Source organism: Thermobia domestica, chromosome 15 (assembly GCF_964235325.1).
Source record: "Thermobia domestica chromosome 15, izTheDome1.hap1.1, whole genome shotgun sequence".
NCBI classification, from domain to species: Eukaryota; Metazoa; Arthropoda; class Insecta; order Zygentoma; family Lepismatidae; genus Thermobia; species Thermobia domestica.
This window is the reverse complement of record NC_137468.1, coordinates 3,245,236-3,262,122: the sequence shown is the minus strand read 5'-3', so window position 1 is coordinate 3,262,122 and position 16,887 is coordinate 3,245,236. Positions and strand designations below refer to the sequence as shown.

The following is a 16,887-nucleotide window of genomic DNA, read 5'->3' as shown; positions in this document are numbered from 1 at the left end:
AAGGAGACGGTGATGACGAGTAATGAATGACATTGTGGAATGAAGAAAGTGGGTGGAAACGGGAGAATCCCGAGTAAACGCACGCAGACGGTGTTTGTCCACCACAAAGTTCCCTTGGCGGGGGCTGGGATCGAACCCGGGACCCCAAGCACTATAGGTGAATGCTTTACCACTGAGCCACCGCGGCCTCCTAGTATAGGTAAGGGTTTGGGTTGGTTCTGGCAATCTCTTCTGATTGATTTAATTGGAGTTTACGCGGTGGTTCAGTGGTAGAGCATTCACCTCCGGTGCATAGGGTCCCTAGTTCGATCGCAGCTTGCGCCAAGTGGACATTGTGTGAGTGGGTTTTCTCGCAGTTCTCCTGTTTCCTTCCACTTTCTTCACTTCACTATTTCATTCATTTCTCATGATCATCGAGTTACATAAAACTTAAAAGATTTCATTTAATTTCAATTGTTGTTAGGACTCCTTTTAGCACCAAAAGATAGGAGATGTGGACCTATGGTTTAACGTGAATTCGAACCGCAAGCTTCCACCGGGAATCAAACCAAAGTATCTCACACCGAAGTCGCGCACACTAACTACCTAGATATATAACCACGATGGAACTACTACTTTCTTCTTAATGTATACTTAAGGTTGCCATATTTCAAAAAAATAAAATCCGGGACGCTACTAAATTACAAGAATCTTTTAAATGCTTAAAATGAAAAGAATTGTTATATACTAATTTACTTTCTTCCATTAGATAGAGTTGTTCAAGTATTACGTAATCACATTTTTAGTCATTTTAGTAGACCTTCTCGTTCCTGGTTAAACTTAAGCAGATGGATTAACTGGTAAGCATTTTTTTTTAAATTTCTCAGAACCTGTTATGTTTCGTGGCTTTACAAATACTGTTTTAGCTTATTCAAGATACTGAATGATGTTTCCCTTCACACGTTTTGTCTGTTCATTTTTTTTTAAATAGAACCGTTAATTCATTGGCAATGTGTTCTGGCGGAGTTTGTTATCTTCAAAGAACTTTTTTTGTTGAATTTTTACTTCATTTCTGTTATTTTTAATAAATTAACAACTCAATAACTCGCATGTATGCTTACGTCAGCATGATTCTTTAGTTCAACTTTTGAATTGCCATACTCAGAAGTTGAAGAGAATAATCATATACCTAATTCTGTGGAAAAAGCAAACTATAATACTCCCTTCCTTTCTTCTTCGCTGAAATCCGGGACATTTAAGTGTCCCGAGAAATGTCCTCGGGACGCCCTGACGTAGATCTCAATTCTTTGACGCCACGGATTTTCCGGGACGAATGGCAACCTTATGCACATGCACTGCAATAACAAATAAACACCTCACACATTTATAAACAAGAAAACAGTTTTAAATACAGGGGTTGGACAAAAAAATCTAAAACTCTTCATACAGGACACGTAAGTTTGGCCCTCCACTGTACAACACGGGTTGCGGTTGCCGATCGTTTTTTGGTTTCAATATGTCATGTGGACCTTCCTCTTCTGTCAGCAGTAACCAGTTCAACTGTGAGTGTCGTGGTGTGAAAGTGTGCGGTAAAATGGGAGACATGACAGACTTCCAAAGAGGCATGATCGTTGGTGCCCGTCTGGTTGGAGATTCAGTGGCAATAGTGGCGAACATTGTGGGGGTATCGAAAGGTACTGTGTCCAATGTCACGAGGGCACACACAATTCATGGTCAAACCACGTCTACAAAGCACAACAGTGGTCGAAAGACAATCCTGTCAGATAGGGACCGGAGGACATGAAAACGGATTGTAGCAGCTAAAAAGAAGACCACTGCAATGAAAATTACGTCTGAACTCAATTCCGATCTACATAACCCGATTTAATCGAAAACAGTGCGACGAGAACTTCATAAAATGAAAATTCATGCCAGGGCCGCTATCGCCAAACCCCTGGTCACAGCAGTAAATGCGAAGAGGCTTATCCAGTGGTGCAAGGACCACAAGACGTGGACTCATGAGCAGTGGAAACACGTAATGTGGTCCGATGAATCGACCTTCACCTTGTTTCCAACAACCGGTTGTATTTACGTATGGAGAACACCGTCCCAGGCCTATGATACAGACTGTCTGCTCCCAACTGTAAAGTATGTGGGTGGTTCTGTTACAGAGTGGACAGTGATATCGTGGTTTTCTGCAGGTCCCATCATAGCTTTGCATGGAATGATGAATGTTAAGGCGTATGAGGCCATTATGGGGGACCAGGTTCTACCCATGGCCCAAATATTCTTCCCTGATGGTGATGACATCTAGCAAGATGATTTGGCACCCCTGTCACACTGCAAAAACGGTGACATCATGGTTTGAGGCGCGTGACCAGGAGCTACCACACCTCTCCTGGAGCCCATAATCACCAGATCTGAACATCATTGAGCCATTGTGGTCTGAGTTAGAAAGGCGTGTTCGGTCTCATTACCCTCCACCAGCATACGTTAAGGAACTGGAGCATGTTTTGGAGGAACAATAGTACAAAATTCACACACCACGATTCAGGAGCTGTATACGTCCATTCCACGTCGGATCCAAGCTGATTTGGACGCAAAAGGAGGCCCCACAGCATACTGTTTATGATTTCCACACTTTTGCAAACGTTTTAGATATTTTTTTGACCAACCCCTGTACATTGTTATTAGTGTACTGTACACGCGACATAAATTTTTGCCTATACTTACATAACATTAATTTTATATTTTCCTTTTCTTGTTCGGTTTGTAAAAACATTTCAATTTACTTTCATGTCTGAACCATCATTATATGCGTAATACTTTGAAAACAAAAGAATGTTTGAAATCTACTTTTTATAGCAGCTCTGTATTATGCACTGTTAAATATCATTCGTAACGCTGTGCATTGTAGAATCAAGCGTTTTTCTTTTAAATTGAAGATGTTAATCGTTGTGTTGTTTTTACCAATTTCAATACTAACTAGGCTACTCTGCCATGGTGGCAACATACACCGAGTATAGCCCATTAAGATTAATGTAAAGGGAGAAGTTTTGCCGATAGATGTCACTACAGTCTTCGTATCTCTTCCATGTATTTTTTACCTTTCACGAAAATTTACAATTTCTTTTATAAATTTCAACCTAGAGACTTCAAATTTTTAGAGAAGGAACTTCATAACCTATTAAAGGGAACAATCCGTGCCAATTTTTTAATTTAGAATTTTCTTCATTGTTGAAACAGTTTCATTGTTAAAGATTTGGATATCCATTTGAACAATCAAGCCATTACAACAATGAAGAAAATTCTAAATAAAAAATCGGCACGGATTATTGCCTTCGATAGATTATGAAGTTCCTTTTCTAAAAATTTGAAGTCTGTAAGTTGAAATTTGTAAGAGAAATCGTCAATTTTCGTGAAAGATAAAAAAATATATGGGAGAGATATGAAGAGTGTAGTGCCATCTATCGGCAAAACTTGTCCCTTTAAACCAACCTTAAACTAAGACAGGCATACGAAATGTGTTCAAAAAAGAAATCGAATTGTGAAATATTGTGCCAACCGGCAGAGCGGGCACGTTGCGGCTAATGAGCGCACCTACGGCAGATTTAGGCAACAAATTCCTATTTGCCTCGTTTCGCTATGACTATTAGTGCCGAGCTACAGCCGTAGAAGTGAGCATGTGCACAAGCTGTTCTTCGCACTAATGATATAATAGCGTGTGTGGGTGGGTGTGAAATTTTGCTACAAATTTGACAAAACATTTACAGAGACATTTCAATTGCTTTTCAATTTATTCAGGGTGTCGTCCAAAAAAGTATACAGGAGTCCGTCAAAGACCAAAGTGATGTTTTTTTTTTTTTTTTTTTTGGTGATTGGCAAGCCATTGTTCATGAATTTGTATCACGTGCTGTAGCAGTACATTTTAGTTCGGTTGGGGGATGTTGTATCAGAAAAAGGCCTGAATTGTGGGAAAACCAGACTTGCATGGTGCACCATGCCAATTCGCCTACTCACGCTTCGCCTCTCATCCATCGGCCTTTTTCTATTTCCGAAATTTAAAATGACTTTGAAACGACGTCATTTTAAAATGATAGAGGGGTTTTAGGACAATGTGACAACAGACTTACGCATCATCCTAGAAAGTTATTTTCGAAAACGAAATAAACAGTGTGTTGTCAGTAGAGGGAACTACTTTGACGGGGACAGTGCTTAAATATTATAAAATGAGCAATACAATTTTTAAAGTAAAAGTTCGATCTTTTTTTGAACACGCCTCGTGTTCAAATAGCCTTAGTTGACAATGTTATTCTTCTTTACCACTTGTGGATGATGGATTTCGTCTTTCTGTGTTGATAGATTTTTCTTAATTCGTGGTACTCCGTGTTCCTCAAAATATATTAAAGATGTAGAGACTTTAAAAAAAAGGGAGAAAAAACAGATAGTTTTATTGATCTTCAACCAACTATTCAAAGAATTGCTTATCCACAATTTTTATACAAATAAACGAAACGTATTTGTGTTTTCAACTTCCCAGTTTGCTATATAGAGCTTGTATATACAATCAATCCGAACGGAAGTACTCAGTTGTTCTCAGAATTTCTTTATTGGTGTCTTCTGATGGAAGAGGATCATCTATGCGTATAAACATTCACTTGACAACCACAAAATATCCTAGCAACGACAATAACATTTGATCAACATTTTTTTGTTTAGATTCTTTTTTTTTTTTGAGATTTATATAACACTAGCGTCAATTATCCACTTCGCTAGGTAAAAATAAAAAAAATACTATTAGTATTAGTTCCATTAGTAAATATTGTTTTACTAATATTACGGAAGAGCTCTCAAATTAATAAGAACAAAGAAAATGTTATGAAAAATTAGAAAATAAGAAGAAATCTATAGAAGTAAAATTAAATATTACTACTGTCGACTGAATTTGGATTTAAACGGCATCCGAAGTGTCACTATTCATCTCAGAAACTCCGAAAACTATGAATTCGGCATTAATTTCGGTCATTTTAGATCATTTTTATGTATCTTCTCCTCCCCCAAGTAGCAGGCCTGAATTTTGATTTAAACGGCACCGGAAGTGTCGTTGTTCATCTCATAAAGCTCCGAAAGCTATGGAATCGACACTAATATCGGTCATTCTCGATCATTTTTATATATATCTATAACTCCCCATCCTTTTAGTTGCACCGTCAAAGCGAAATGATAACAATCCAGGCTTGAACCTCATCTGTGTTGAAAATTTGATCGAGATCGGTCAGCTGGTTCAAGAGTTATTAAGTTACAAACTTAGTCATTTTCATTTATATATAAATTATATAACACACATGACCTAAACAGGAATTTATTAACCAATGGCTTTATCATTGCAATGGAGATTTCTGAAGTTAGAGGTCGGCCTGCTGTTTGTGACAAAATTAACATAGTGTGGCAATTATAAAACAAAACTAACACTTTTTGGGATGAACTTAGTTTCCGCATGAAACTTTTTCATAATGGTGACTCTTACGTGTGATCTTGGGAGCATGTGTAGAAATTTCCAGCTCGGCTGGTTGCTCGTGTTATGTGTAACACGGCTAAGTGTAGACTTGGATTGTAATACCTCGTCACCGTTTCAACAATTGAACAGAAAGTATATATCAAATCCTGTAGGGTGCTTAGGGAAAACTCCAACGGAAATACTTGAGAGTATGAAAAAGACTTATATTGACAACTCTTTTTCTTGTTGCCATTTTTTTAATGTCATAAGGGCTTCAGTGTTGGAAGAAAATCTGTGCAAGATGATGAACGTCTTCCATTTCTTTAAATCCTGCATTATCATTAGAGAAACATATTTGTCTTTCACTTCACGATCTCAGATATTTCCCTGAAACGTTCAGTTGGTCACTCAAAATGATATCCTAAGTTCTTACTATAATATTGTTAATCTGGAAAACCTGCTTGGACTGAGCATTCGTTGTCTTTCACAGATTCTCCGATTATTATGCCGTTCAAAACATGGCAACAAGAAAAGCAAATGCTCTCATAAACCCTTTGTTTAGTGTCGCAAATATTTCTGATGTAGCTCACAGAGAACTTGGTGTTCACTTTACTAAATTATTGAAACGGTGACAAGGTATCACAACACCTGTATATACTTAACTGCGTCACGCACCACATTGGTCACCTGCCGAGCTGGAAATTTCTGTACATGTCTAATCACTAGCAAGAACGACTTCCGTGCCGAAACTAACTTCGCTGCAGAAATACATCTCGTTTCCTAATTGCGGGGCCGCGGTGGCTCAGTGGTAGAGCGTTTACCTCTGGTGTTTGGGGTGCCTGGTTGAAACCCGGCTCCCGCCAAGTGAACTTTGTGGTGTACAAACACCGTGTGCGTGGATTTTCTCGGGGTTCTCCCGTTTCCTCCCACTTTCTTCATTCCACGATTTCATTCATTGCTCATCATCACCGTCTCCTTTAGCCTAACCGTGGGACGTAAAACTTAAAGATTTCATTTTCATTTTTCGTTTCCTAATTGTAGCACTATGTCTATAATGATCAGTTTCTAAAAGAAGCCCTATTGTGTGTGTATGTGTGTGTGTGACATTGTGTTATATATCATTTCGTATTCAGAATGTTATGTATATATTTTTCGTGAAGGAGAAAAAGAATCTTTCTGTGGCAGGTAAAAGCGTAATAAAAACTAGAATGTATTGTTAGGATGTAGTCAATAAGAGAGAAAGTATAACAAGCTTGGTTTCGCTACAAAAAAAAAAAAAAAAAAAAAATCCTCCTTCATCTCCCCTTCATCGTTTCTTGCTTATAAAAAAGAAAGCTAAAGATGAAGGGGAAGAAGAAGAAGAACCGAAGAGGAAGATACAAGCTATTGGATAAAAGTTATTGGCCTCAGAGGTTCGTGGTTAATATTTGATCTCAAGAGAGAGAGAGAGAGAAGGGGGAAGGAAGAGTTTTATTGGGCTTCGGAAAGATGTCCCCAAGAGACGAACTCTGTACAGATTTCGTTCTAAAGAAATGCTAAAGGAATTCCTTATCACATCACATGACAAGGCATTTATCTCTATGATGCTTCTTCGGATATATCTTCCTCTAATACTTGGTCAGAATTTAAAATTTTTTCAAGGAACGATCGTTTGTCTAAGACTGGGCTGGGCAAAGACGTTTTCCTGAGTTTCTGCTATGGTCATGGTCAATTCCAACAAGAATTTTGAACAGTGATGTTTTTTTAAATATAGACTCACAGTTTTATTACCATTATAAAAGTAACTATTAAAAGATCGTTTTAATAGTTGCAATGAATTTGTTAAAGGTTACCATAATTTTGTGGAATAAATGCTTTTGTGACTTAAGTAATAAAAATCTTATGTAATGAACATTGCCAAAAATTGTACAATGTGCTGGAGTTGTGGAGACCATCACAAATCTCCATTATAGCTGCTTTGAAACAAGAACTTTTGTGCAACATTCTGCAAAACATTAGGTCATCGAACAGGCAGTAGCCAGTGTTCACAAAGATCTTATAACAGTCAAATTTCAAGTAATTAATACACATCTAAACTAGCCCAACAGAAAGCATTTTAGACCCCTAAATGAAACATCAGTGGCCCTTGTGAGGACCAGTCGACAGAAGTACAATAGTTAAATATTAAGACATCATCAACCCAGTCTCCAACCTTTGACCCCTACCAACTAGGTCCTCGAAACCAACACTAATAACGCATGCAAGAACGTATAGTAAACACCCTACTAGTTGAACGTAACATTCCCCCTTTCCCATTAGAAACAAATGAAGATGCCAACCCATGTAAAGCGGCAGAATATGAAAGATTGTATCTAAGAGAGTTCATCCAAGAAATAGTCGAACACACAATACATACAGCAACTACACAAATAATCAACTGGGTCACAAATAGCCTATTAGATAACACCGTCTTAAACGTAGTATCTCTCTGGCTAGACACATCTTCCACTGTACGATTAAATCACAACAAATCAGCAAAGCATTCTGTTCATAAAATACACCTCCTTTCAACATAAAAATAATCACATAACACAACCCGTTTGTCTTATTCTATTTCAAAAATGAAATTTTCAAGCTATTGCTCATATATGAATGCTTTGATATTCATGCATGAATAATGACTACGAAACCCTAACGAACATAGTTAATGGAAGGAGAGTGACAATTATCATCGAAGTACAAGAAGACATACGGTTTTATAGCAAACCACTCATGAATTGAGCACAGCTTCGAGACCCCTTAGAGTAGAACAATCCACAACCTCTAGATTCTTTAGACGTAGAGACGTCTTCAATCCTTAAACAGAAGCCACAATTTCTTCACCTACTCACTGTGTCTATAACCAAAATAAAAGAAGATAATGAATCATTTGGATAAAATATCATTTAATACTACCAGCACCACACTAATAATACCACCGCCTCGTCGAGGGTGGTAAATACGTTTTCATTGGACATCGAAAAACAAAAACAAGCTTAGAAGCCCTCTGCTAGCAGAAAATGACAGAGAACGAAAGGAGAAGGGGGCGTAGGAAATACGAGTCGCCAGTCATCATTCTATTTAGCACAGTACGGTGTTTTCTCAACAAAGTATAAACCACTCTAATATATATCTCGTAGTTATTGTCTCTACGTCAAAACAAACACTGAATGCGGTTGAAAATTTAAAAAAAAGTATATGGATATTTTTTTTGTGTCGATGACGGCGATAAAACAAATAGCAGAAAAAAATGATACAATAAGTATGTTAAATTGAATTCCTAAGATCTGAACATATGTGACGAAACGAAGCAGTGCTACCAACATTCTGAAAAATATTCTAGCACATACTTGCTGTAGTAAGTACTAGTACTTGACGCTAAATTACCCATGTTGGATAAAGAAAGTACGAATAGTTTAGTGGTTAACTGAAACACTGAAAACTTAATATAATTCCTCCATTTCTCTTGCATCTTTCTTGAATATTAATAGCATAATGCAAGGTTTCTCAACCTGGAGGTCACGAGGATAAGCAGAAGAGATAAATATAATTGAATGAGTGAGTTGAAAAAGGTACACATTCCAGAAAATAGGCAAGCTAAACTGGCATGGTTATATTCATTTTATATGTGCCTACACCGCTTGAGAGGAACAAGGAACGCATTCTTTAATTTTAGGTCCTCTTTACTGAAGTCTCCGAGAACGTATGAGAGAAAAATCGAACATATTTCTGGAATGTGTTCATGTTTCCATCCAGTGTTTGAAAGTTGAGGTTTTTGGAATGTGTTCCGTTTTCAACTCACCCATTCAATTAGAATCTAATACCAGGAAATATTTTTTTTAAATATTAATTTGAATGTTGTTTCCTGATAGGCATATTTTTTTTATTTTTGTACATACTGTTAAGAACAACAAAGAATAGGTCTACTAAGCATTTTCAACAGGTGCAGAACTATTAAAAAAATTAAATGAAAAAGGTACGATATGAAACTAAAGAGAACTGCATATTGAAATACCAGAAAAATACAAAAGGAACAAATCCTGCATATTGAAATACAATTGAAATTGAAAACTAATGAGATACCTGAGCATGGTGTGATTTCACTAGTGCGGCAATGTCCGGTTCAATTTTCGTCACGCACATTATCAAGTTATTTTCAATTGATAAGAGACTTCTTGTCTGTTTTAATGCTTAACATAGAACAAAACCCACTTTCACACAGGTAAGATGTATTTATAGGATATGAAATTATTACTTTTAAAGATTATTACTTTTAAAGTAACAGATGCCAGACCAGGATATTCTTCTCTCTTCTTCAGCCAGAATTTGTCCAAGTCTTAATTACAAAAAAAAAAAAAAAAAAATAGTTATCGCACTATTAGTTGGTCAAGAAATCATGGACTTAGATCAGCTACTTTGATGGCCTCTTCAATGAACGGATTTAATATGCATCTTGAACCAGCACTTTCATCGTAGGGAATATGTTATTGTTACTGTAACCACTATATACAAAAAAATGGATTTTACTATTATAGATATACTAAATGGATATCGTGCGATTCTACGCAGGTATATTAGATATCCCACAAACTAGAACTTATAAGGTGATCGCTAGAAAGAGGATATGATAAAATGGGGTCGTGATAGGAATTAGGTTGAGAACCAGTGGCAGTATGTACACAGGTACATCTTCACAAGATGTAAGCGGACACGATACTTTTTTTTCTTTTCTTTTCGAATTTTGGCTCCGGAGATTTTCGAAAGTCAAGTTCTATTTAAGTTTCTGGCAGTTTCTAAAACGCCTGTCATCCATGCAACCAACATTACATCTACTAGTCAATTTGTTATGCTGGTTACATAATAACTGAGGATAACTACCCGGGTAGCAGAATGGTTATGGGTACATTCGTTCAAGAGCATCATCTTTCCATTTTTTTTTTTTTTTTTTTTTTTTAATCAAGGTTCTGAATTACCCAGCTAGAATGTTTGCTTACTACTATTAGACAAATAAAAGTACGCCATTTTTTTAATGTTATATGTACAATGATTGCCTGAACATCTCAACACTTTATGTTACCACAAGGCACGTAAATGTTTAATTTCCTTTGTGAATATTTATTTTTCAGCTGTTCCGAAGATGTCCCCAACTATTAACGGTATTGATGAGCATTACTCCATTAATGACACTGTCACAGGCAACTGCACGTCACAAAAGTCGAATCCGATAACAGAGCTCTGGTGGCTCATTAACGGAAAAAATGTAAGTGATATTTGTTCACACAATTTATAACTTATATTTTGTTTCTATTTTCTTATCAACACGCCACACAATAGTTAACTTTCATCTGTTCTAGTTTTCTTGATCAGGACAGTTAAAGGACCAACGGAGAATAAAAAAGACAATTTGTAATTATAAGAGAGGGTCAAATTGGGCAAAATACCTGACAGTGTGATATTCCTCGCAGCACATCTTACGCTTTGACTGACTAGTCATTATTGGCCTACTAAAAGTACATGGGATTAAACTCTAATTCGAATATGACTTTCGCAAGCCAATTAGAGTTGTTGGCTGACGACGTTGTAACCAACAGACCCTGTAGAAGCGGGAGCATGATCCCACATAATTTCTTACGAAACGAAATTCACAGGAATTTTATGTTAAGCTGCGACATACTTATTTCATTTTACGATTTTTTTTAGAGGCAGCCCGGGGCATTGTCCCTAGGCCACCAAAACACAGTCAAATTTACAGTAATTTCTGCTTTGGTAACTAAATAAAGGATAATTCCTGAGAAATCAAAGAATTTTATACTGTAATCTGAATTAATTGTTATGAATACTGCAGTCCTGAATATCTCTACACCAGAGGAAGTGGCCTTCCATGACGACGAAATCGGCTTTGAGGCTCTTAGAGTTAAAAGAAATCATTGTTACTCAATAAATTAGGCCTAAACGTTAATTTGGTTCTTTTCTTAAATATTTTGTCTTTCATATAGCTCTTCAATCGCTGTTCTCTCTCTTTTTTCTTCTTTCCGCTTTTGTTTTCTTCCTTTATTTCTGTATTTTTCCTTCTCGTTCACAGACGGAGATTGCCACCTTTTGGTGCAGCAAGGGGCCACGAGGATTGAAAGTCCCATAGATCCAACCAAGGAATAATTTATATACAAATCAATTCAAGGGGGCGTTGTTATGGTTTGTATCATTAAGTGTTATATCTAGAGACCGGATGTTAGGCAAAATGCCTATTCTTTAATATTAAAGATATGGTCAAAAATAACGTTTTAAAGTTTTTATAGGTTGTCATAGTTTCAATTTAAGCCAATTTTATTTTGCCTCTTTTGCCTATTTGGCCCCTTCCTGCCTAAATAATTGCTTTAGTGCCTAATGTTGCCTATTTTATGCATTTTCTTCGAAATCAGCACTAAATGTTCCCACTTAATAATATATTTACAAATTATCGCTCTTTAGAAGAAGTTATATCTGGCTATTAAGAATATGTGATTTTACACTTCTGTACAGAATTTTTGTCGATGTCTTTCAAAATTACATAAATAGAAATAACTCTCTTTAGTATCTCAAGAAAGGATTCTGCCTCTTTGAGAAAGAAGTGGTGTTTGTAGTAATAAGATGCAATAAAACTTTGGACTGCTATGTGTACTAATAAAGTGCTTTAAAACTTTGGACTGTTGTGTGTACTGATTAAAATGTATAGAATTTGGACTGTTATATGTAGTGATAAAGCGCTGTATAGAATGTATTTACAAAATATACATGGAACCTTCTTTTTTATACATACATTAAAAATATTAACAAACAAGTATGTTTCTATATTCTTTGAACAACATCTATGACTTGAATTTATTTTTTTAATTGTATTGAATATTTCTCTTCGTTATTTCGAGTTACACTTTAGTGCCTATTTTACTGCCTATTTTTTTAAATTTTAAGTGCCTATTTGCCTGCCTATTTTCTAGGTTTTTAATGCCTAAATATCCGGTCTCTAGTTATATCTTTGAAGTAGCTTGGAGGTGGAATGAAGTACCCTTCTGCACCAGGACTAACTCATGAGTTGGAGTCCTTAAAAAACCCTCCTGAATTGATATGAACTCAGTTGTTCGGGTGGCGAGAGCGATTTCTACACCGGGACCCAAAAGCAATTTCTTACGGCACTAATAGACAAGATTTCACCACCGTGATTTATATGTACTCAACTAAAAATGCATTAGGTCCGACATTTAAATGACGTCAAATTTTTCTTGCTGCAAGATTATGCTGACCTGTAATTTAAAATACAAGCGTTATTTCGTTTCATTTCATTATTTTTCAAGTTTCAATAATTCTACATGTAAAATGACATACGAATTAATCTCGTTTAAGGGGTAAAGCAAATAGTAAAACAGTGTCTCGTGCACACCACTGCTAAGCCAATTGATATAAAAAGAAAACGGGATATTTTCTTTTTAAAAAAATAATAAATTTTAACTAAATTTAATTATAAGTAGTATGCGCTTCACCGTTAGGCAAATACAAACAATTTACTAGTTAAGGGTGTAAGTCACTACATACAGCCTATATCATCATCATCATCATTGATATTGTGCTATTATTGGCAGGTCACTTGCCGCAGCTCAGGAGCTTCCATGCTCTACGGTCTTCCGCTAACCTCTTCGTTTTCACGTACGATTTTCTTTGTTTTAATATCGTCCATTAATTGTAATCTCCTTCACCTCTTCCCTCTCTTTCCTGCCACCGTACCCTCTAACACATCCCTCATGATACAGTTCCTACTTATCCAACGTTCCAACTAGTTTCTTTTCCTTTTCTTAATAATACTTAAAATTGTTATTTTCTTCCCGCCATTCCTAATACGCTCTGATTCCTTTTCCGCCCGACCCAGCTAATTTTCCACATTCTTCTCCATACCCACACTTCGAAAGCAGCCTGCAGTAAATTAGTAAATAACACTTTGTTTCAGCAAAATAAAAATTGTCAGTTATTTTTATTTAAAAAAAAATACCAACAAATTAGAAAACATTTTGGTGTGACAAAACTTTTTTTTGTTTCGATTTTCTTAAAACCTACGCATGAAAATTTCAAACTCTCATGTTTTCTCGTTGAACTCAATATGATGTATCGATTGATATTTGTCTTATATTAGGACAATATTTTAGTTAAATGGAAATTAAAATATAAGAATTAATAACAATTTTAATCCATTTCTCATCAACCATACTCTTTGTACTGTTATGTTGCTAGTTTTGTGAATATGAAATTTAATTTAACATCCAACGGTTGTCTTCTTTAAGACAAAGAATACGTATGGCTAATGAAAGCAAAGTAATTGTGAAATTCACGCGATAGCCATTAGACCAATGTGAAGAGTTGCTAGTGTCATAGCGAGGACCTTAATTAGGTATATAGGATGTGGTTAAAAATAAGGTATATAATTTTATTAGAAACAAAGCAATAAGTTTACATGGAATTTTATTAGAAACAAAGCAATAAGCATACATGGAATTTTATTAGAAACAAAGCAATAAGCATACATGGAAATTTATTAGAAACAAAGCAAATAAGCTTACATGGAATTTTATTAGAAACAAAGCAATAAGTTTATATGGAAATTTATTAGAAACAAAGCAATAAGCTTATATGAAAATTTATTAGAAACAAAGTAATAAGCTTACATGAAAATTTATTAGAAACAAAGCAATAAGCTTACATGGAAATTTATTAGAAACAAAGCAATAAGTTTACATGGAATTTTATTAGAAACAAAGCAATAAGTTTACATGAAAATTTATTAGAAACAAAGAAATAAGCTTACATGGAAATTTATTAGAAACAAAGCAATAAGTTTATATGGAAATTTATTAGAAACAAAGCAATAAGTTTATATGGAAATTTATTAGAAACAAAGCAATAAGTTTATATGGAAATTTATTAGAAACAAAGCAATAAGCTTACATGGAAATTTATTAGAAACAAAGCAATAAGCTTACATGAAAATTTATTAGAAACAAAGCAATAAGCTTACATGGAAATTTATAGAAACAAAGCAATAAGCTTACATGAAAATTTATTAGAAACAAAGCAATAAGCTTACATGGAATTTTATTAGAAACAAAGCAATAAACTTACATGGAATTTTATTAGAAACAAAGCAATAAACTTACATGGAATTTTATTAGAAACAAAGCAATAAACTTACATGGAATTTTATTAGAAACAAAGCAATAAGCTTACATGGAAATTTATTAGAAACAAAGCAATAAGCTTACATGGAAATTTATTAGAAACAAAGCAATAAGCTTACATGGAAATTTATTAGAAACAAAGCAATAAGTTTACATGGAAATTTATTAGAAACAAAGCAATAAGCTTACATGGAATTTTATTAGAAACAAAGCAATAAGCTTACATGGAAATTTATTAGAAACAAAGCAATAAGCTTACATGGAATTTTATTAGAAACAAAGCAATAAGCTTACATGGAATTTTATTAGAAACATAGCAATAAGCTTACATGGAATTTTATTAGAAACAAAGCAATTAGCTTACATGGAATTTTATTAGAAACAAAGCAATAAGCTTACATGGAATTTTATTAGAAACAAAGCAATAAGTTTACATGGAATTTTATTAGAAACAAAGCAATAAGCTTATATGAAAATTTAGTAGAAACAAAGCAATAAGCTTACATGGAATTTTATTAGAAACAAAGCAATAAGCTTACATGGAATTTTATTAGAAACAAAGCAATTAGCTTACATGGAATTTTATTAGAAACAAAGCAATAAGCTTACATGGAATTTTATTAGAAACAAAGCAATAAGCTTACATGGAATTTTATTAGAAACAAAGCAATTAGCTTACATGGAATTTTATTAGAAACAAAGCAATTAGCTTACATGGAATTTTATTAGAAACAAAGCAATTAGCTTACATGGAATTTTATTAGAAACAAAGCAATAAGTTTACATGAAAATTTAGTAGAAACAAAGCAATAAGTTTACATGAAAATTTAGTAGAAACAAAGCAATAAGCTTACATGGAATTTTATTAGAAACAAAGCAATAAGCTTACATGGAATTTTATTAGAAACAAAGCAATAAGCTTACCTGGAATTTGATTTAATCTTCTTCAAAGTACTGTTCTTGGCTAGCAATGCACTTATCGCAACTTTGAATCCATAACTGGACGCATATCTGGAAGGCTTCTTTTAGAAGAGTGTTTAGCTGCTCTGTCGTGACCTCTCAATGTCCGGAATGGTGTCAAAACGCATTGCTTTAATTTCTGAGAAAAGACAAAAGTCGACGGTGCTATATCTGGAGAGCACAGCGAATGTGGACAGACAAGAATATTTTTTCCCAAAAACTCGCGAATCAAAAACAAGGTGTGGCACTGAGCGTTTTTGTAGCAAAGGAGAAAGCCATTTGCCCATTTAGTGGGTGATTGAAATGCTTTTCACAACCCCATACGAAATTTTTAATTCTTTGAAAGCTCTTGAACAGTCATTCGCCTGTTTGAACAAACCATTTGTACCACTTTTTGAACGTTTTCATCTGCTTTGGATGTCGAAGAACGTCTCGATCTGTTCCCCTTTTTCAACCGACTCCTTTCCGCTTTTGAATCGCTTATACCACTTCTAAACAGTCTTCAATGCCATCACTACATCGCCAAACACTGATTTTGGCATTTCGTTAGCTTCTTTGGCACCTTTTTTGCAGCGGGCGCGCAACAGAAACCCTTAATACATCCTCACGCTTCTGCCTCTGGAACAGTGTTGCCACGGTCCTAACCCCAGAGTAAGCTGAAAAACAGTACCAAATTAAAACCAAAAGGGCTGAGTTCGTTATTTTATACCAGTGTAATACATGGCTTTATAACACGGAAATAAAAGAGGTAACGTTCTAGAACACCCCCCCCCTCAATATGACGTCACTACTAAACAAGATAGCCCGGTAAGCCGGCAACTATGTCAATGTATTTTTTCGTGCTATTATCGTTTTGATGTAGAATCTTAACGACACATAAATCATAGAGTTACTTGAGCACACGCTGGTCTTCTTCAGAATATTCAACACTTAATTCAACGTGTGTGTGTGCTCTTTTTTAAAGAAAAAACTTCAACCTAAAATTTAAACTACACTACTTTTTTCTCGTGTCCTTCATACACGGCGCGGATGCCCCTATCTAGCGTCATTTGTTTCCAGGTAAAGTTCGAGGTACGAATTTTCAGCGGTGCAACGTCACAGAATGAATATTCAACAGCATTTTTAAGAGTCCAACACTATAGGTAATGTGAGGTGTAAGAAAAGTCTTACTGACACTTTTGAAAATGTGACAAGTATTTGTTAAATGGTGCTGAATTGAGTAGAATTGTAACAACT

At 35.2% G+C, this 16,887-nt stretch overlaps 1 protein-coding gene across 2 annotated transcripts in view; it reads left to right on the top strand.

The window, feature by feature from the left end:
- Nucleotides 1–16,887, top strand: part of LOC145672036 (uncharacterized) — a 202,269-nt gene that overhangs the window by 137,089 nt on the left and 48,293 nt on the right. For both annotated transcript variants that reach the window (XR_014128610.1, XM_081741242.1), the window contains exon 4: nucleotides 10,621–10,754. Coding sequence is in view for 1 of the 2 variants with exons in the window: in XM_081741242.1 (XP_081597368.1) it covers nucleotides 10,621–10,754 (134 nt within the window). In the remaining variant the exon portion in view is untranslated. The remainder of the gene's footprint in view (nucleotides 1–10,620; nucleotides 10,755–16,887) is intronic.